Source organism: Tachypleus tridentatus, chromosome 6 (genome assembly GCF_004210375.1).
Source record: "Tachypleus tridentatus isolate NWPU-2018 chromosome 6, ASM421037v1, whole genome shotgun sequence".
Lineage (NCBI taxonomy): Eukaryota > Metazoa > Arthropoda > Merostomata > Xiphosura > Limulidae > Tachypleus > Tachypleus tridentatus.
Window position 1 is genome coordinate 127,484,410 of NC_134830.1, and position 17,126 is coordinate 127,501,535.

Genomic DNA, 17,126 nt, shown 5'->3' on the forward strand with positions numbered 1-17,126 from the left:
AAAGTATGTAACATAATAAATTGGAGACTCATCCAAGATAAATTATAATATGTAACAACTCTTATGTAGAAATCAATAGTAAATTAACCAGAATCATAGGGATTGGGTACATTGTATGTAATAAGTTTCTGAGATTTTTCAATGCAAACTTAATAATAACACTAAACTGACATATCTGTAAAACTGCCATAAAAATATGCACAAAATGCTTATAAAATACAATTTTTAAAACAAATTTTGTGCTCAACAAACTGTAATGCATCTTACTGCCAAAAAACAAACTGCTGGACACACGGTGTTTTTAACAGGAGAAAAAGTTTAGCAATTTTCCACTTTCTATTTTTCAGACTGTAGTAATTCAATTTATCACATATTTTCAGTAAATGTGCTCTTATCTGACTCATACTTCACACACCAAATTCAAGGCAATCCTTTAAGAAATACCTGAAATATAACATGCCCAATTTTGATTGAGTTTCATTCATTTTTTGTTTTCTTTGCACTAAAAGTACAAAACATTTATTTGGTAGAAAAAAAATACTTTATTATGGATTGTTTTCAAATTTAGTACATTGATAGATCTTGACAACCTACAATTAGGAGTCTTATTTGTTGTTTTGGCTACGTGACACACTGCTGTGTGTCTTGATTCATTACTCAGCTAGGACTCATATTTTGTTTTACCCACCATCATGCTCCAAGTTAAACAAAAACATAGCCTGGCTAACTACTAAATGAATATTTACTGTAAAATCATTATTAATGTTATATTTGTAGCTACCAGTTTGACTACTGACTTTGATTTCATTCCTTTAATTTGTATACCAAATCCTTTTTCTGCCTGTTCCTTTTTTCTCGCTTAAAATGTTTTTGGTATTACTAAAAAATAGAATTCAAAACTATCTTAATGGTCCATTGTCAATTAGTAAGAAAAAATTTCACACAAACATTACAGTTCTAACCTGATTTACAGTTCAGTGCTTTTCATGGGAAGTAAACCAAGTTTTGTCTTTAATATCAACCTGTTTTACAGGTTTATAGACTTGAAAAGAAATTGATGCCATTATCTTAACAATGAGCTGTATTTTTTACTGGCTGTATGCATCACCTACAGATTTTAAATAATCAAATGACTTTCTCACATGTAACACAATACGAGCTGTTTATGAGCCTCTAAAACATCCTATGTAACGTAAAAATACGTCAAACAGATAGTCATTAAAATATATTGTTAATTAAAAATGTTTCTACTAAATTTATTTGATCAAAACTGATAACTGAACAAAAAATTACTTTTAATTAAGAAATGTTGTATGATAATTTACCTTAATAGCAAGTAAATCTTAAGTTGTTTCTTTACAGTAGTATATTTTTGAATTCATAATGCTTATAACTGCAAAAATCAATTTTCCAGATCTTAAACATGATAATACTATTTTTGTTTTATTTTTGTCAGACAAACCAATATGTATAACTTTTCAATCATCATTTTCTAATAAGATAAGCACTGAAAAAGATGCAATGGTAGTTTAAGTAATGCTATTCAAAACAAAAATTATCCGAATAGCCACAAAAAAACACTTCTTAATCTATAGTACCCATTTCACAAAATATATACCCTGTTTATCTGTTTAAGTAGTTAAATATACCATGCAAAAAAAAAAGGTTGACTCGTAACATTAAAATTACTTTACCTTAGAATATAACTAATACTGAAAATTACATTATCCTGTGTCTCTGTTATATGAATATCCACTGACAACTGTGTACAAGTTTGTTTGTTTGTTTTGGATATTTGCTTAAAGCTACTAATGGACTACAAGCACTAAGTTTCCCTAATTTTGAACCAACGGACAAGTGTGAAGGTCACTAGTTAAGAAGATACATCTCCAGCTTTTGGACTAATCTTGTGAAACCAATGTGGAATTTATCAGCCCATTATAACAGTCCCAAAGTGTGGAGATAGATTTGTGTGTGTTTATGGTTACAGGAATGAACAACAGACCCACAGATCCATGGTAAAGTTGATCAATCTGTATACTTGTACTTTAAGATGCTTGTGCCTCACAATAGAGAGTAGTTATAAAAAATAAGAAGATTCACTATCACCAAAACAATTTACTCATGCCGAGACTTTAAGAAGAATTACAGGATGAAATTAACTACATAAGTAGTACATTTTTCAAATCAAATGTGTCAAACAAATGTTTTTTTTGAGGAAATTTAACAGTGAGATAATTAAAATACACAAAAAATTTAACCAGCTAGATGATTATTGGGTTAAGTATGCAGTTCAATATAATTTTTCTTTGTGGAAAATGAAACATGTTATCTAAATCAATTTATTTATCTTTTAGAAATAGTTTCTTTAAGTCTTTTTTACTGTTTGTTTTTCACTGTTTTTATTTATGTTTTAAATGTAACAGGCTTAACTTATGTAAAAAATAAAAGAACAACGTGAACTCTATTTCTTATCTACGATGGGTGTTCAGAAACAACTGGCCTTTTCTTTCCCATATAAGGGATACAATTCAACTGTGCAAGAAAAGTCACTTTGTTGTTTTAATAAATATTTATCCCCTACTCCTTGAAGATTGTTCTCCTGTGATACAGTAATGCCAGGTACCACACTGCAACTGACCTATCATTCTAGTGACATCTCTATATTTGGACAAGTACAAATGGACATTGCCAAAGCAGTTCCACACGATTGCATTTCTAATATCATACCTGTATCTTACTGATCTGGTATGAAAATACTCAAACACTAACAGAAGAATGTATTGTGTTTAATGGATATAATGATGACACAAGATGTCTTGTTGGTCACATCTTCAACACCATTAGTATGCCTTTGTTGGTTATAATCTGAAAGAGTTTGCCTAAGAGAACTAATTTTTTTTCCTTCCAGATCACCTAACAGTAATAGAACTAATGAAGCTTATTTTCTGTTCATTTCACTGAGTGTTTATCTTAATATTATAACTACCTTTTTAACAGTTTGACTCACCTGTAAAAGAGAGTAAAACCACTCATGTTATACAAACTGTCACTAAAAAAGAACAGAAAGGCTGAACCTGAATGTGTCACAACTTCTTGCTGGTGCAATGGACTTTCTCCTATTCTGTAATGACCACTGAAGAGAGATGAAAAAAAAATTAATGAAACAGCAATGACTTACCCATGATATTATTACCTAATGTACAAAGATTATGCAAAATGTTTAGGATTCTAGGGAGTCAGTGAATAGAGAACAGAAACAAACTAGTGTTCTGTGTTTTGTAAGCCATGACATAATCAACTTTTTCTTTAAGATAAATTTAATTAACTCTTTGAAATCATTACTCCCTAACAAGGAAGTATAAAGTAAGGTGGTATGTTTATAAAAGTCACTACCTTCCTTATTTAGGTTATTTGTACAGATAAACAAAATGAAAGTAACACCTGTATGTATAAACCCTACATCACAATTTTTGATATTTCAAATTTAGTTTGGCCATTGAATACAAGATAATTTTATTAACATATGATACTTTACATATAAATGAAACTCACGTGTGTCAAAAAAAGTACAATGAGAATAGAAATTTTGTCAAAAATCTCAAAATTCTTGTGACTTATGTAAACATTCATTTAAACTATACTGTGAATAGGCATTAAGTTTGATTGTAATAGCAGTTTGAATACTTAAATTAATTTTATTAATACTATTCATATTAACACTTATAATCATTCTGCACTGTTAGCTCTGTATGTGGATTTAACCCCAATTTAAATCCTAAGCTGTCTGAATCTAAGGTATTACAGAGTTCACAACTAAAAACTGTTTCCAGCAAGAGCACCCTTCTGACAAATCAAGGTACTCAAATAATTGTAGGTTTTACTTTTTCTTATGATTTATTTAATTGTATACTTATTATTGGTTTATGATACATATTTATGTTACAGCTTATATTTGATCATGAATACAAAGTGAATTTATTTTGTAATGTTCTATTTTTTGTATAAATAATTATTAAGTAATTTTAGCCACTAATGACTCAATCTCTAGATATTTACAGTAAAATTTATACTGAAAAAATTGTTAGCCAGGTTCAATATTTCTTGTTATCACTTACCACTTCTGGCAAAATGTTTCCAAAATATTTTAAGACTTAGTGAAAAGAAGAGACCATAATACACTGTGTGAATGACAAAAACAATTTTGATAGCTCATAAAGATGCTTTACAATAGCTTTTATAACAAAAGAACAATGTTCATCTCACACCACAGCATTGCAATATAAAGTAGGTCTATCTTGAGATGTATAATAAACAGTGACTTAATGTTATCTTGACACCATCTGAGTTTGAATATACATGCAAAGCTTACTGTCTCAGTATTTTCTTTCCTGTACTGCTACAAATACATTTTAGATCATTTATTTAGGTTTCAGGCATGCTATTCTCATAACAACAGAATTTTAGTAATATCTAAACTACACTTACGAAAAGCTTATACTGGTATTTATAACAAATAACCAGTTGTATACAGTTTAGCCATTTTTGAGTGGGTAATTAATGGATTGACCAAAACATTCAGTACATTTCCAGCTACAAACTTAAAAATTTGAACCCTCACAAAAGTATCTTTTTTTTCCATTTTACTTTATACAAGAGAAATGTTGATACAATCCACCAAAAGGGGTTTAAAATGTTAAGGAAGTTTTATTAAGTGATTGGCTAATGCAAGTCGATACAAACTATGAGCATGAACAACAATATATATATCAGCAATAAGTGTGTGTGTGTGTGTGTGTGTGTGTGCATGTACAACCTTAAGCATTATGTACGTATTACAGTATAGTTGTATGTGTGAGTGTTTCAATACAAGTCTAGTCTTACTACAGGCTGTACTTTCTTGTATTTGATGGGAAGGCTAAGTTGATAAGAATGAAAACATTGAACATGATTTGATCAAGATTGCTGTTATGTTTAAAAGTTTTATCAGTCACTGACTGGTTTCTTCCTTAAGATACTGTATACCATTAACATGGTTTGGGCTTATGTTTTCCTGTGTAACAAAACTTCCCAGAAATAAAGTCTCAAAAGTAAGTTGAATGACAGTGCAAAGTTGCTAAATAAATATTATCTGTACTTTCTGGACATAAATGAGATGAAAATCATCAAAATTCTTTGAGTTGGGTCTTTTTTTGGGCTCTTTGTAAGTCAATATTGCTATAATTTAATCTTTTTTGAGAGTATGTTTTTGTGTTTTTCAGACAACCTGGAAATTTACTTAAAACTAAGCTTTATATATACATATTAAATATAATTTAAGAACAACAAAGGGTATTTTGTTCATCTAGGCCATCCCACTTAACTTGGTTGGTTGTTTGGCATTTTATGGTGCAAAGCAACAGGTTAGCTGTGCCAAATAACCAGTGAAAAATTAAAAATAAAGCAAAATTATTAAAATTTGTAAAAAAAGGAATGATGTTAAAACAAAGTCCAATTTTTTTATTAAAAGCTTAAATAGAGTTTGAAAGGCCAATGACCATAAAAAATTAAAAACATTTGTCAGGTAGGAAGTGTAACCAATGCCAATGACACTGTCCAGCATTAGAAAGAAACCTGTGGACAAAACATCTAAAATGGTGCTGCTATTCCAAGTCATAACAACAGCAGGACAGTAAAATGTGAACTGTTTGTGACTTGAGTGTGACACTGGTGCATCAGTCCCAGATAAAAGAAAATGAGTTAAAAACTGTAACTAAGATGTAGCCTAGCTGGGACAACTTCCTCCTTCCAATCCTTATAGAAGCACGATGGCCAAGCAATAGATTTGAACTGGAAAAGCTTGTTATCATGTTGCTCACTCCAAGTTGACTGCCAACTGGCACAGATATGAGCCTTGATTACAGGACTACAGTTCATGTATGGAACAAGCATGGCAGTGATAACACCAGAGCAGACAGACATAGCTGCAGTGTCATCATGCTCTTTGCCACAAATACCAACTTGGCCTGGTATCCAGAACTGGATAGATGTAGATCTTAAAAAGAAATGGGCCAGCCAGTTTTGAATATTGGTGAAAACAGGATGAGAACTAATGTGAAGTGATTCCTGGGCTAGTAGAGAGCTAAGCGAGTCAGTATAAATAGGACAATTCGTGTACTACTTAGCTTCTACATGATCCAGGAAAAGAGAAATGGCATACAATTAAGCAGTAAACACAGAAATTGTAGAGGAAATTCTGGACTGGAAAAGTACGGAAAGCCCCTAATGGTGAATAGGATCCAGCACCTTCAAGGCCAAGGTTCTGGCAGAGCCATAGATCAGAGACCCATAGTCCAGTTTTGATCTTTAGCATAGAACATCAATCCACTCCCCAAGAGGTGGAAGAGAGGACATGGAGGATGTTCAATGCTCTTGTACATTTGACTCATAGTTGTTTGATGTGTGGTAGAAAGGTCAGCTTATGATCAAAGATAAGTCCCAAGAACTCTGTCTGAGGGACCACAGGCTTTGCAAGTTCACCGATACAGAGTTCAGGATCAGGATAAATACCCCGTTGGTGGTGAAAGTGCATACAAACAGTTTTAGAAAGAGAAAAGTTAAAGCTGTTTGCTGTGGTCCACTTTAGTAAATGACTGAGGGCAGTCTGTAGCTGCTGTTCAATATATCTTATGCTCGATGACTGACATGAGATGTGAAAGTCGTCGACATAGAGCCCATTTGCAATAGTAAGGAGTTGTTCAGTGATGGCATTAATCTTTATACTGAGAAACTCTACGTTCCTGTAGAAAAGAACAGAAAAGTGTCGAACCCACACAAACTTGGAATCTCCTGTGCATTAAACATTTTTAATAAAAATGGGCAAATGGCCATATAACCCATATATATGGAGGTCTCACAAAATGCCATACCTCCATGTTGTATTATAAGCCTTCTCAATGTCAAAGAATATTAATACAAGATGTTGTGGTTTGAGAAAGACTTCTCTGATTGACGTTTTAAGTTGAATCAGGTGGTCTACACTGGAGAGCTGTCATCGGAACCCACACTAGGTGGGCAAGAGAAGGTTGTTTGATTCAAGGAGCTAAACAAGACAAGCACTAACCATCCTCTCAGAGATCTTACAAAGACAGCTTATCAAAGAAATTGGACAATAGTTTGAAGGAATTTCAGATCATTCCCAGGCTTAGAAAAAGATAGGACAGCCTGGCACCAGAACTCCTTAAGCCAGCTAAGACAGAATACATACAAAAATGGTTGTAACACAGCTTATGTAAGCCATCTTATACAACAATTGTTATGGGTGTGTACCTTGTATAAGCCTGTGAAGAATGATTACAATTATACTTGTCACATGACATCAGCATTAGGCCCATTACATCATTTAAATATTACATTTTTAATCTATTCCTTCAAGGATTTTCAATAATTTAGAAAAGTGTATTATAATACAACTACACTATATCTGCATAAAACTGAAATTGCTAGATAAGAAAATGTAGAAAGAGTAATGATAACAATCTAATTACTCGTATGACATAAAACTTTACTTTATATAAGGTTGCTCCAGTTGTTAAATTTGCACGGTCATCCAGGGAAAGCAAAATCTTTTTTTCTCTTTTTGCCTCTTTCCCTAATTTCTTTAGGATAACTGCTTTACAATAAGAAAAGCAAAAACACTAAAGACCAAAATGGGAAAAATGTGGAACACTGTTCCTCTACGTATCGACCCAGTGTAGCCCAAGATTGCCCCCTCTGTGACAAATAATTTTATTTTCCAATTATTGAGCTATATTAAAATCAATCAAAATGAGAAAACAAACACAAATTAATGAAACATTCATGCAACTCTTTTAGTAACTGAAAACTGACACCATCTACAAATTGGCTGAAGGATAAGCTCAACCCCACATCCATGAACTATCTTAACTTTAAAGTAAAACTACCTTTCATTAGCTTTGCCTTTTCTATATAGAAAGCTCTGTTGTTTTGAGAAAGACTATAACAATCTCATCCATGAATAACAAATTGAATGCTACAAATCTTAAGGCAAGGATAATACAGCAAGAAATGTACACTTAACATATCACTTGGCTTGTGATCAATATTATCTAAGTGGTAATTACATTACAAATAGTTGAAACTTTTTTAGTCTTGAAATAAAGCATTTGCATAAATGAATGTCAAACATTTCACAACTTAAAAACTTTCATTGTAAAAATAACCCTCAATATGCTTGCGTTATTTCCACAGATTAAATATTATGGTCTGCAACTGTAATACTTAACATACCTGAATGCAGCCACAAGTGGAGAGAAAATGGAGTCTCCATCAAAAATATACAGATGGTCCCTGCTACACTGTGTTTCAAAATTAACTAACTTCAGATGAACTGTTGCATTTTTCTCTCCACTATCTATTAACCAAGCACATTGAGTATCAAGGCTGTAATTACCAACACCATCACTGATGATTCCAGATGGTGATGTCAACCTATATATTCAACAAGAAATTGTACATATTTGAAACACCTAGCGAAAGGGAGATTATTTATACATAGTGCTGCTGAGTAACTAATACAAATAAATAGGTTACAACCTATCAAAAATGGCATTTTGAACAACTTTTTTTTTTGTTAGACATAAATGTAAAGTTCTTAAAAGTAATTTAAAAAATATAAAAAGAGAAAATACCTGTGGCCAAAGAACTCATGTAATGTTAGAGATTATAACTATTACAATAATGTTAAACAGCATTTATGACAATAGGGTATTGTTTGGAGATGAAAGAATAGTACTAGAAACTACCTTATACAGTCTTAAAAAACTTTTGAATTCCTTAAGTATCTAGATTTGTGAAAATTGCACCATATGAATACCTAAACATTATGAATAAATTCAAACATAGGCATCCAAGTTAACTATAAACAGGTAATTAAGAAATGCACAGTATATAATGAGAGATCCATTAATTATGAATAAGAAATTTAACTTACAATAGGGGTAAATTTATGTAATTACCCCCTTTGAAAGAAATTTTATTGCTTTATTTTCACAAAAGAAAGAAAAAAATGTGAACACAAGAGAGATTATACATATATAACTTAAAAGTCAAGTATTGAAAATGTCTAGCAAAGTTTGATTTGCCTGAATAACATTGCAGTAAGCTATTCTTTTAATATGAATCATGCCTGAGTTTAGCCTAGAATGTTTATATATATATATATATATGATGATGTTTTACACACACAAAACAAGGAACTATTTGGCTTACATTGGCTATCCTAATGTGTCTTAACAAAAATTTCTTAAGCAGAAAGAATTTGTAACTAAAATATTTGTCCAAACAATATAATGAATAGTAAAAATAGAGTTAGAATTATCTCATTAGTCTGCAAAACAGTTCCTAATGTGCAAACCTACTTTGTGTGAAGCCTTCAGATCATTGATTTTCAAGTGCAAAGACTATTGTTTTATTCATGCAAACTTCTACAAAGTGTGAAAGTAATATCATTTTAAGAAGAAAACCCTATCCAAATGAAGATCTTTCAATTACAATAAAATACTGAAATTGATTAGACACAGTAAACAAGCTTTAACATTAATGTTTCACTCTATGCAAGACTAGATCTCTAAAAGAAACATTTTTTTCATCAGATCATGAACACCTTGTAAATAACTATAACTCAAGTGGATGAAGTCACATTTCATAATATTAAAACAATCCAAGCTATTACCAGTCACTTATCTACATTAGAAGATTTGCTACCATCTACATACTGTTAGTATGTTTAGATATAAATACTAACTTAATGTTTTAGTTAAAGCTAATGATGTAAAATATCTAAACTTTCAAATTTTCAAAAATGTTCATCAAATCCCCTCTGTAAATGTTACAAGAGGTCTGATGAAAACTTTCCCATAAAATTATAAACTGTTTCTCAATCCACTTATATTTACTCCAGTATGATATGATAATTTCAATTGTTCTCTATCATATCATATTTTTACTTTCCTTGGAACTGTTTCTAAATTTGTGTTTCATTAATAATTTATCATAAAAGGAGGGCAACCAAAGCCTCTACAAAAATTAAGCTGAAAAATATGAAGAAAATACTTGAAATTAAAATAATGGATTATATATTCACAGAGGATAAGTTTCTTAGGGAAAATAAAACTGTTCTTTGGGATGGTTTGAATATTTCTATAAAAAAAATCAACAAGTGCATTGCTGAAGTGAAGCTGAGTTAAAACCAACAAATAAAATTGACTTAAAATATGTATCTCAAAAAAATGTAAAGTAGTACAAAAATTAATTACAAAACACAATGGCACACACTATAAAAAAACCAAAGGAAGCCTGTTATAATTTCATTCAGTTACATGCAACATAATACAAAACCTAGAACCTCAAAACAGGATTAACAGTGTTCCATGGATATCTCTATACAAATTTTCAAAACATTACTAATATTATTAAACTTTTGTTGACTACCAGGAGGTTCACCCTAATTTAAGTTGTAGATACATAGTTCTTGGGACCAAGTTTACATTATTACATGAAAAAAACTATAACAATCATATTGGTCAATAGTATCAACTTTGTAGATACTTTAGGTGCATATTCAGTGTACAAAAGAAAAAAAAATTAATAGTACATGTCACTTTCACTTCTTCAAATAGTATAAAATTATCATGGGTATAAAACTTTTCATTATTTTGTAACTAACAATTTATTATTTTGAATCAACAAAATGCCAGTTCCACACATCTCTATACACTTATTTGTCATTACACATCAAAACATCAAAACTATTTATCTGTGATAACAATGGCAGGAAAAATTGTAGTAGGTATGTCGGATTGTTTCCAATTGTTATTAAATATTATTACACTATACTATGCTGGCATTATTAAAACAGGAAGTGTTTTCTAATAATTCAATGAAATTAACATTAATATGCTAATGCTTGTTTTTTCCCTTCTTATAGAATACTTAGATTCCATATGGATCATATGTATAGATTATAACAGTCTTTGCTTGTCTCCTTTCAATTAAAATACATTTATGAATTAATAATTATAGTTGATTTACATGTGTATTTACAAATCCAGTCCTTAGTAAGTTTTGATAGAATTACCATTCATTGACATGTACAAAATATATCTTACATGGCAATCATGCAAGTAACTCCTTTGCACTGTGACATTAGGATCCTTAAAAACAACTACAGCACTCTATGCACTCGCTAAATATACTTATTTTGATAATTTGTTGGGAAACACTGCAAATTATCAGAATAATGCAAATATTAACACTTTAAATGAACAAATATCACATTAATGAAACAATATACAATATAACTGAATTTATCAAGTGTTTCTTCACAATTTTGGCAAGATTTCAGTAAATCAGATATTTTATTAAAATATTTTAAACACATAGTTGTCTGAGCACCCAAAACCTTTACTAAGTCAGTCTGAGTGAAAGGTGATATTCATGCTAAGAATGAAAATACTTATTTTCATATTTCATTTGAATAACCTTTAGAATCCATTAAATGAAATTAAAATGTTTTTATCTGGGAAAAATTTATATTTTACCTCATTTTCTATACAATGAAAAATTCTTATTCTTGAGTCTTTAAATAAATCAATTTACAGTGAAAAAATATGAAATGAGCAGTACCTTTCTCTCATCTAAACAGACTGGAGTATTTTTTAATAATTTCCTATATACTTATTTTAATTAACAATTTAAATTCCAGTTCATGTACAAAGGTGAAGGTGTGAATACTATGACCTCTTACAGAGTGCCATTCAAGGTGATACTACATGTTTAATATTATGATTATCAACTATTCCTTTTACCATATATTACTTATTTAGAAATGTACATGGTACAAGAGAGGAAATACCAGCTACATTATTCAGGGATATTTAAAAATATTACTGAACTGCAAATACAACATTCAAACTGTACAAAAGTATTCTGTTTTATTCTTCACATGAACATCACCTTAGAATATCATGGAATTAATTCTGGCAGTACACACAAAAAATTGAGTTTAAAGAGTTAAAAAAAAGTTTTATTTTTCTAACAGGGTGGTTAATTTTTCAAAGGATTGCTTTCAAATGTGGTGGATGTATTGAATTTAAGAGTCTTTCAGGAATGGCTTGATAAATATCTGAATGATTGGGTTGGCTTTCAGTTTTATTTTAATTTTAAAATTTAGTTCAGTGAATAGAACAGTCTAAGTTGACCAAAAGGTTCTTTGAGACCATAAATTGTATGTATAGATGCATTATTTACATACATGCTATAGGTTTCATAACAACAGACATGATCACATGCAAGATATATGTATGTATATGGTTATATTCTTTAGAGTTCACAGTTATTTCATTAATGTATAATGCATACACCAATTGACATTAACTTGAAAAGTGTAAAAACAAACTCACTACTACTCATATAATAATATATATAATTCTTGAATATCTATGTATACAAGAAACAGATCCCAGTAATTCAACAACAGGAACAATGTTATTCCAAGTACAACATGGAAATCAACATGTCATTACCTCTATAACAAGGCAATGAATACTGCAGAAAGGAAATACTGTTCAACTTGGAAGGGACAATTAAGTGCTTCCTGAGCTTCAGTCATTACTGTCACTACCTCTATAACCAACAGTTTACATTTCAAACAAACCATGTAGCACTGAACTTGCTAGTGAATTTTCACAATCCAGGAGGCCAGATAGAAAGATGGCTCCAAAAACTTCAGGCATATAACTTGAAAACTGTGCATTACCTTGAATAGGGCTACAGAAATGCTGATGCATTATTCAGAAGATCTTATAAAGAAAAAAAAAAAAATCTACTGCACTATAGAAATAGAGGAACAAAACAGTCTACCATTTCTTAACATACTCATCAGCAAACAAGCAAGACAAATAACCACAACTGTATACAGAAAATCCACCAGACAAACAGATACCTAATTCCAGTCCTATCATCTAACCTCAATAAAATGTGGTATAATTCAAAGCTTAAACAAAAGAGCAGAAAACACTGTGATAAGACATCCATCAAAGCAGAATTCCAAAACATTTTAGAGTTTTAAACAGAATGGTTATACCTCCTCCTTCATCAAAAACTCCTTGAAGAACACAGCCATTTATCTACCATACCTACAACATTTCAGTGAAAAACTCAAACAGTCAAGAAATTCAACATAAAAGTCTGGTGGAAATTCTACAATACCTTAAGGTCCGTTCTGGTAAAAAATAAACAGCAATCTACCAAGAGAATATCAAAAACATGATCTAGAAAATTCTGTGTTCCTGCAATGATACATAAATTGGAGAAATGGAAAGAAAACTTAAAACATGAATAAAAGAACACAAAGATAGTACAAGACTCATGAAAACACAAAATTCAGCCATTGCAGAGCATGCCACATCAACTGGACACAGAATAAAGTGGGAGAAAACTAGAATCATTGATACAGACAAACTCTGGAAGACAAGAAAAAGCAAATAATCCTTTTATATTAACACTATTAAACCTTCACTAAACAGAGATTCTGGATTAGAGGTGAGTAACCTGTGGCTGCCATTGGTTGAATCTGTAGGAAATATCCAATCAAAAACAGTGATAATCCAACCAATCATAACACACTCTCCACAATACACCAGGACACTACAAAAGACTGACAACACCTACACACTGACCTAAAGACAAAAGGTGGAAGACTTTTGAAATATCGTCCTGTACACTTGTGTCTCCACAGCAGGCAGTTGCCGTACATTCTACAAAGTTTCATCATGAATGCTCTGCCTAAACAATCTATCAAAAAAAGATCTTATAAAAATTGAAAAGAGGGAAGCACAAGATAATAAAGATCTAAATCCAAGATATGACACCTACAGATGATGAGCTATTGTAGGCCAGTACTCAAATGACAGAAACTCAAGCAAAAGATACAAGTACTGAGCCAATCAATTATTAAGTAAATCATGAATAGTGCACAACAACCCCTGTGACAGAGTGGGTCAGTACAGCTTAGAAAGAAAAATATACCTCATACAGTGGGATTTATTAAGCTTACAAAAATGCTTAAGTCAAAAATAGGAAGTTACCAGAGAAAGAAATTATACCTTTAGTAGGCACTTTACTTTCATAGTCACTACAATTAATACTATTCCATAGTCTCCACAATCTTCCCACAGCTGGACACTCAAGTGTTAAAAAGATACTGAGTTGGGTGCCAAAATTCTGGAAAGGACTGGTGTATACAGTGTAAACTGCTCTATGAGTAAAATGGACCATGAAAGAAACAACATGGATAACTACAGTTGTTACCAATATGCTTAGTCCTCTATTACAAAGCAACAGCAGAAATAAATACCACATGGTGATGATGGCCTATCTAACTAAGATAAAGAAACTCTAATGAAAACATTTGTCAATGAATTTGCTTCAATATTTGAAGTACTTGTGGAACTTCATTCTGATCAAAGATGGGGCTTTGAATCACAGTTTGTGAATATGTATTAAATCCTAGTGATAAAAGTAACAGGTAACAATGTTTGAGATGTTATGCAGAATAATCCAAAAGAAGTAGCCAAACAACACTGGAGAATTAATGCTCATATCAAAAGTAATAACTCAGAGTGGAAGTCCATCAGTTGCTGACCCCACTGAGAAAATAACCTGAGTGCCATGTTTCACAGTGCTTGCAGGAGTGTAATTTTATACATTTTATGTTAAATAGCTTTTATTAGGCTAAGCTAACAAGTTTATAATTAATGCATCTTACTTACTTTTATTAAAAACATATAACAATAAATAAAAACATATGTATAAAAGGCAATCTTACTTACTCTTAATAAAAAATATATTTGGGTGTAAAAAAATAAATCATGTAATTTTGAATACGCATTTAAAAACACAAGAAATACAAGTCACCAAACTATATTTTACCTAACTTTCAACATAAACAACAAACAGGGTAAACAAAAATTCCTCTAGGATAACACAACGCAATAATGATAAAAAATTTAAAACATCCAAATAGCTGAATAATCTATGCAGAAAAACTGAGAAAATAAGACATAGATTCATGTAAAGGTGAACCTGCTCTTTTTAATTGGTTATCAATGTGTCCATTAGACAAACAAGAAATATTGCAAAGTGGCTTACTCCTGCACTCATCTTCCTTTTTTCTTAATCTTAAGCTTCATTTGAGAATGTAGTTTTTAAATATGAACATCTACACGCATTGTAACTAAATTTCAACTTTAATTTTCCTATGTTATTGGAAATGGAAGTAACTAATTTTATTTCTGACATAGGAATCTTCTAGACAATGTCTGACCACTGGCAGCTTTGCTTTCCAGATTTGAATCTCACATCTAGAAGTATTATTTTTGTTTACATTAGTATATACATACCTAAAGTTAATGTGAATACAACTCACTAAATCACTGTGACTTGTTTTTAAACTAATCTGAAAATGATCATTGTACCCAGGATACCTTCTGAATTAGACAAGTAAGAGCGGGGGGTTAAAACAATGTACTTAATATTTCTCATTTAATTATTTTAAATATTTTTAACAATTTTTGGTTCTCTACTAATCGAAGATACGTTAACTATAAGACTTACACATCACGTCCACCACAGAAATGACATGACGCCCCTTTCCAGCCCCTGTCACAAACGCATTCTCCGCTCCGACAAATTCCATGTAAACAGTCATTTTTTTCACCTTCACATGAACCTCGGTTAGTAGCAAATGTTTGTTCAACAAAAATTTGTATCATTAACAAAATAATAAATAACTTAAGTTTTACAGAATTTGATATCCTTAATATTTTCTTTGAACGTTTTGCTACCGTTTGAGAATCATAATACATCGGTAATCCATTTTCCATGGCCAATATAAGGCCATTTCGTAGAAACTAGTAGAATGCCTAATTACCTAACAGTCTGAAGTACCACCTCGCGTTAAAATTAAAAATTTTGTAAATCTAACAATGCGGGTAAAATCCTTTTGCTTGTTGTTGTTGTTATTATTTTACTTTATCTTAATACTTTTACAATAGTTTCTTCTTACTTTTCTGGTTTTGTTCAACACATCACATCGACTGTAAAATTTCGCACCCTTGTAATTTTTGTTGGTTTTTGTTTTCAATTTTCGCAATTTTCTTACTTTTTCTAAGAACTTAAGAATGAAAGCAAAGAAAAATATGTAATAATATATCAACCATACAATATATGTAATATAATATAATGTCACAACACTAGGATGTATGGATGGTTGGTTGACCCTTGACAAAAACTCAAGCAGTTATATGAAGTACTTCTAACCGAGAAGCAATAGAAACTGCTACCGTTACGGTAACGTTATTTCTTACCCCGCCCCCAGTGGCTCAGCGATATGTCTGCGGACTTACAATGCTAAAATCCGGATTTCGATACCCGTGTTGGGCAGAGCACGGATAGCCCATTGTATAGCTTTGTGCTTAATTCAAAACAACAACAATCTCTCACCCCAAAAGGTGTTTCATCATCACTGCTGGAAGCCTCGCAAAATACGTTCTGATGATGTGTTTATCCTCAAAATCTTTCTAAAATAAAGTTGTATAGGGCCATGATTATTTATAGGAAGTTTTTGTGACTTGTTGGCGATATATTACAACAATAAACAGACAGCATGCAAACTTCTTTTAAAATAATATATTCAAACAAGTCGAACGTATATGCAATGTTTTCACACAGGTAATCACCCAGATTTAATACAGGTCTTCAAATAATTCTCTTCTTCTTCAAATAACCACACAGGCTAGTCCAGTTACTTTAAATTCCAATTGCTAAGACGAATTAATTATCTCTATTCTATTTTCACAACACAGTCAGTGACAAATTAACTTACCTTACCACCCGTGTTGCCACAGTTGTACCCAGAGTTTTAATTAATCCTCTTTTACATAAAAGGTCTACATAGGCTGGTTCAGTTACTTTAGAATCAAACTGACAAAGTCTAGATCTATTTGTCTATATTTCTCACTAATTTACAGTTACGTATATCAAACAGGATACTTTACCATGCGAGT

General features: G+C 31.3%; 1 protein-coding gene across 1 annotated transcript in view; it reads right to left on the reverse strand.

Moving 5' to 3' along the window:
- Positions 1-15,996, reverse strand: part of LOC143253616 (attractin-like protein 1) — a 107,700-nt gene extending 91,704 nt beyond the window's left edge. The window contains 3 exon segments of the mRNA XM_076507743.1: positions 3,011-3,136; positions 8,290-8,490; positions 15,676-15,996. Of these exon segments, the coding sequence (XP_076363858.1) occupies positions 3,011-3,136; positions 8,290-8,490; positions 15,676-15,944 (596 nt within the window). The 5' untranslated portion in view covers positions 15,945-15,996.
- Between the last annotated feature and the right edge of the window lie 1,130 nt (positions 15,997-17,126).